Source organism: Gekko japonicus, unplaced genomic scaffold, assembly GCF_001447785.1.
Source record: "Gekko japonicus isolate JY-2015 unplaced genomic scaffold, Gekko_japonicus_V1.1 scaffold428, whole genome shotgun sequence".
Lineage (NCBI taxonomy): Eukaryota > Metazoa > Chordata > Lepidosauria > Squamata > Gekkonidae > Gekko > Gekko japonicus.
The window spans coordinates 526,379-532,378 of NW_015165842.1; the positions used below are offsets into that span (position 1 = coordinate 526,379).

Below are 6,000 nucleotides of genomic sequence, written 5' to 3' on the forward strand. Positions count from 1 at the left end.
CGACCTGTGATGACTGACTGTGTGTGCACCCGGAAGTCATGGCGACCTCTGGTGACCGACCCCTACTGGGGGCCTGGAGGACATTCAGAGAGGTGGCTGAATAAAGCCTGCCCCTGTCCTCCTGACTGCTGGTATCCCAAGGAGGTCTCCCATCCAAGCAGAGGTCATTTCGGGGGGGAACGCGGGGGAACGCAGTTCCCCCAGGTGAGGTGCAGGGGGCGGGGCACATGACGAAGCCCCGCCCCCTACTTCCGGCCGTCCTGCTTCCAGCTCTCATTCAGCCAGGAGGAGGCAGGAGAAGAGGGAGGGTAAGTTGCTTCCTCCCCGCCTCTCCCCACCCCTGCCTGCCTGGGGCCAGGGAGGGCCTTGGCGGGGCTTCCTCGCACTCCCGCTGGCCTTGCTGATGTCAGGGGGTGTGGCATATGCTAATGAGTTATGCTAATGAGTTCCCCTAGCTCTTTTTCTATGAAATGACCCCTGCATCCAAGTGCTTACCAGAGTCAACCCTGCTTATCTTCTGAGATCTAATGAGATCGGGCTTGCCTGGGCTATCCAGGTCAGGGCACCCAATGATTTCCAGTTCACTAAGATAAGTTCCCCTGGAAAAAAATGGCTGCCTTGGAGGGTGGATTCTATGGCATTACTCCCTGCTAAGGTCCCTCCCCAAATCCCGCCCTCCCCAGGCTCCATCCCCCAAATCTCTAGGTATTTCCCAACCCAGAGCTGGCAATCCTATCACATATCTATAACTACACATGCAGTTGGCATCTTTGGAGGGGAGGTTTCTGTAAGGCAGCGATCCACAGCCTTGTTGGGCCTGTGGGCACTCTTGGAATTCTGGGAAAGGGTATTATTTTATTTATTTATTTTATCTTTGAATTTATATCCCGCCCTACCCCGAAGGCTCAGGGTGGCTAACAGGAGGCACACAGTGCCAAGATTAAAACAAATAAAAACAACATAGCATAAAACAATAAAATACAATAACAAAATATCAGTGCTCCATTTGTCACGAGATGGGGTAGATCTTAATCCCAATGGTAACATTCCCATAGTCTGTCATCCCTGTTCATCTTCAACTATTATTTCTCCTGATTTAACAGCACCTTGGTCTGAGGTATCAATCAAGGAAGTTATATGCTTTACTAAGGGATTAGAATTAGGAAAAGCCCTGGCTCTGATCTAAGTCCCAATGAGTTATTCAAGTCTTGGCCCCAAGTTTTCCTCAAATTAATTCCAGTGGGCAAATGCCTGATTCATGGAGATGTCCCAATATTTAAAAAGGGGTCTAGTCTGGACCTATCCTTCTATCAACCAATTAACCTCCATTGTTCTTTGAGAAAGCTATATTCTGCTTATCTACTTAAGAAACTTTTAGATTGGATGGAATCAGAAGCCATACTGGGGATGAACAGATAGGCTTTAGACGGGGTTTTTTAACATATGACCATTGTCTAGTTCTCTACCATTTGGCTGAGAAATAGTCATCTTTTAAGGTGGGGGATTATATGTGGGCTTTATTAACCTTAAAGAGGCCTTTAATTCTATAAATCATCCTAGACTGTGGCAAGTCCTTAAAGAGATGGGAGTACCAGAGCACCTCGTATGTCTCCTGAGAAACCTGTATAAGGGTCAAGAAGTCACAGTTAGAACTGGACATGGAACAACTGGTTGGTTTAGAATAGGAAAAGGAATATGGTAAGGATGTATATTGTCACCTTGCTTATTTAATTTATATGCAGAGTACATCATGGAAAATATTGGCCTGGATGAATCACAAACCGGAATTAAGATTGCCAGGAAAAGCATTACCAGTGCAGCGCTTTCAGCACAGGCTGGATGTGATCTCGTCTAGGGAGATCCATCAACAGCCTGGCCGCAGCATTCTGCACCAGTTGCAGCTTCCGAATTTGCGACAAAGGCAGCCCCATGTAGAGAGCGTTACAGTAGTCTAGCCTTGAGGTGACCGTCGCATGGATCACTGTGGCTAGGTCATCCCGGCCAAGGAAGGGGACCAACTGCCGCGCCAGCCGAAGATGGTAAAATGCCGACTTGGCAGTGGCTGCTACCTGGGCCTCCATTGTTAGCGCGGAGTCCAGGAGCACCCCCAAACTCCTAACCTCCGACACCGGCACCAATGGCGCCCCGTCGAAGGTCGGGAGAGGGAGCCCCAACCCTGGACCGATCCAACTCAACCCCAGGACCTCCGTCTTTGCCGGGTTTAATTTCAGCCGACTCAGTCTGAGCCACCCAGCCACGGCCTGTAACGCCCGACTAAGGTCATCAGGAGTGGAATCCGACTGGCCGCCCAACATCAGATACAGCTGGGTGTCATCAGCATATTGATGACACCCCAGCCCACAACTCCGGGCAACCTGGGCGAGGGGGCGCATGTCCCTGGGGCCTGGAATTTCCAGGAGATGACAACTCCCCGACCGTAGTGCCCTTGGGGGAACATATGGGGAAAGGCGGTCCCTCAGGTAAGCTGGACCCTGGCCATAAAGGGCTTTAAAGGTAAGAACCAGCCAAATATGGCTGCCATGGGAGGTGAATGCTAAGAGTTGGAAGGTCCCAGGCCAAGGTTTCTCCTGTGATCAGGCAGCTATTTCTGAATGGGTGTTCTCTGCAGACTCAAAGGTGATACTTCCTGCCTAGGCTCTTCAGAGACACCTTCCACTTCAGGGAGGTGGATGAAAACCAGGACTGCCTCCTTGTTTTGGGGAACAGATACTTAGGGGGAGAAACAAGGAAACACCAGGAAACAGATTGGTGGGCATCATGGCCCCCACTGGGGATCACTGCTGTAATGTCCTAGGTGTATTTTCATAGCAGTAAACATGTCAGTCCATGTCTGCCTAGTGCCTTACAGTGCGATCCCAAACGGAGTTACGCCCTTCTAAGTCCATTGATGTCAATGGGTTTGGGAGGGTGCAAGTCTGCTTTAGGACTGCACTGTTAATCTGCTGTCGAGGACTATTTTTTTAAAAAATGCACAATTGCTCCCCAAACAAGCACAAACTGTAGAGAAGAGTTGCTCTGAAGACTGAAACAATCCAAAATGTCACAGCTCAGCTGGGATTGTGTGGGTCTCCTTTGCTTTCCTAAGTATAAGGAACTTTCCAAGATGGGGGGGGGAGAGAGACATCTTCAGCTAACAGGAGGCCTGAGAAAACACCTCTGCCAGAGAACATGGAGGATTGCAGTCTGTAAGCATACTGCGTAATATCTTAACACCCTTGGTTTTATTGCATAAAGTTGTTTTCTAGAGCCAGAGCATGAGAACAGGACATGAAAGCAGCAGAAAAACGGATGATTTGAGATGGCTATTTTCTACACTGCCTGGCTTGCCAAGTAATGCCCCCAAATATACAAGTTCCAGATGTTCAAGGCATCTCAGAATATTCATGATGGCGTCAATACACGACTGACACCCTCAGAACAGCACCAGCAAACCCATACATTTCCCAACCAGGCACCAGGTAAAGAGAGTGCACAGAAAATACGTTGTGGCCAATAGAATAAATGTTTTGGGATTTTTAAAAATCTGGTAAGGGACACAAATCTAGCTGTTAGAAGCAGTGTTTCCTCTAAGCTGAGTTAGTGTGAGCTAGCTCATAGCTTTTTAGCCTCCGGCTCACACATTTTTGTCTCAGCTCAGGAAGGAGGGCTCCAGAGCAAACTAATTTACGCAGCAGCCAAATCGCTCGCTCACAACTTTAATGCCAGTAGCTCACAAAGTAGAATTTTTGCTCACAAGACTCCATGGCTTAGAGGGAGCATTGGTTAGAAGATTAAAGAGTGATATACCTGGCGTTGCTGATAGCATTCGGGATGTATTCAAGTTCATTATAGGAAACATCGAGGCATTCAAGTTTCGGTAACATAAACAACCTACAGAAGCAAGCATATGGAAGTCAGCACATTACATACTGTGGCTCCGTGGTAGAGCATTTGCTTCATATGCAGATAGGCTCAGATTCAATCCTCAGTATATCTAGCTCAAAAGGAGCTGCGGTGGCTCAAGTGGTTAAGACCCTGAACTGCAGGCTGTGGAAGGTCGGTAGTTCAGCAGTTCGAGACCCAAGTGTGCCGCATGACGGAGTGAGCTCCCATCTCTAGTTCCAGCTCCTGCCAACCTAGCAGTTCAAAGTAGATAAATAGGTAGCACTTTGGTGGGAAGGTAACAGCGTTCGGTGCGCCTTGGTGTTTAGTCATGCCGGCCACATGACCACGGAAATGTCTTCGGATAGCGCTGGCTCTTCGGCTTTGAAACGGAGATGAGCACCGCAACCCTAGAGTCGGATTCGACTGGCTTTCGAGCAAGGGAACCTTTACCTTTTATATCTAGCTCAAAGGGCCAGGTGTTACATGAAATACAAGGAATACAAGGAATAGCGAGCACTGTCTTCCGTGTCATACCAGTAGTAAGTAGGGTGTATAATTAGAACGAACTCTCAGTCTAATCAAAGCACAGACTACAGCAGAAGTGGCACAGAAGCACAGACTACAGCAGAAGTAGCAGGGTCTGAGGCTCCTGATAGGGCCACCTCAGAATCTGATCACTCTTTATGTAAGAGTGCTATTTCCCTACCCTTCCACCAAGGAGCTCCAAGGTACACAGTTTCCCCCTCCACATTTCATTTTCCAGAACCGCAGTGAGGCCGCTTAGGCAATGTAAAGTACTGGGTCCAGACGCATTGTTAGTGAATCAGCTCATAGTTTATTTGAGGTAGGAGGAAATGGAGAACACCATCAGGGCCCAGGGGCCCGCTTAAATGCTGGTACATGCCACACCCACAAACAGACCCAACACCCATGATAGGTTTATTTACAGTGCACCCATAACCATTGGTCCCTATTAGGATCCGGACTGACCGATTGGCCCCTTCTAGGATCCTCTGAGTCTATTGTTTCAGGTCGTGAAGCTTTGCTTGTTCATTTGACCACGTGCCAGCCCGACTGCGTGTGCGGTCCTTAGTTAGGATACAACAGGCAAAGAAAGCTTCCACGGCAGAAAGAGGTACTTTTTTCCCTTTCTCACAATACAAGAACTCGTGGGCACGAGTGGGAGACCAGCTGAGCTCTGAGCAGGAGCAGGAGAGAGAGCTGTGAGAGTGGTGAGTGGGTTTCTTTTACTTGCTTTCAGCTGAGAGAATTCAGCTAAGGATATTTTGTGGGAAAACTGTGTTTAGCAGTGTGTGGAAGCACTTAGAGTTCTTGCAGAGTCCTGGCTGATTGCGTGTGGGAGAGGAACGGGCACTGTTTGACTGGGATTGCCTGTAATTGAGAGGAAGTGGAAGGGGCATTGTTTTGCCTGTGATTGAGTGCCTGGGTGAATTTGAATTTGAATAGCTGCTGCCTGACCTCTGCTGGGGGAGGCCTCTATTTAAGGAAGCACCTTGGCAGAGGCACGAGCCTCTGGCTGAGCTCTGAGCAGGAGCAGGAGAGAGAGCTGTGAGAGAGGTGAGTGGGTTTCTTTTACTTGCTTTCAGCTGAGAGAATTCAGCTAAGGATATTTTGTGGGAAAACTGTGTTTAGCAGTGTGTGGAAGCACTTAGAGTTCTTGCAGAGTCCTGGCTGATTGAGTGTGGGAGAGGAACGGGCACTGTTTGACTGGGATTGCCTGTAATTGAGAGGAAGTGGAAGGGGCATTGTTTTGCCTGTGATTGAGTGCCTGGGTGAATTTGAATTTGAATAGCTGCTGCCTGACCTCTGCTGGGGGAGGCCTCTATTTAAGGAAACACACATAAATACCAAGGGTTTAAAAGGGGGATTATATTTATTTATTTTAAAAGAATTATGAAGCCAGAATGCCAGCAGGGGGTTGGGGGCTATCCAGTGTTTTGCACGGAGTGTCACATGTATGACTATCTGCCCACTGGGCAGAAGTCTTGGGTGTGTCCTCGGTGCAAGGAGCTCCTGGTTCTCAGGGAACGTGTGTGCTCCCTTGAGGCCAAGGTGGCTGACCTGGAGAAGCAGAGACAGTCAGCTAGGCGCACA

The 6,000-nt window shown here is 48.8% G+C and overlaps 1 protein-coding gene across 1 annotated transcript in view; it reads right to left on the reverse strand.

Moving 5' to 3' along the window:
- Positions 1-6,000, reverse strand: part of LRRC63 (leucine rich repeat containing 63) — a 35,886-nt gene that overhangs the window by 3,259 nt on the left and 26,627 nt on the right. The window contains exon 5 of the mRNA XM_015411004.1: positions 3,808-3,891. Coding sequence (XP_015266490.1) covers positions 3,808-3,891 — 84 coding nt within the window. The remainder of the gene's footprint in view (positions 1-3,807; positions 3,892-6,000) is intronic.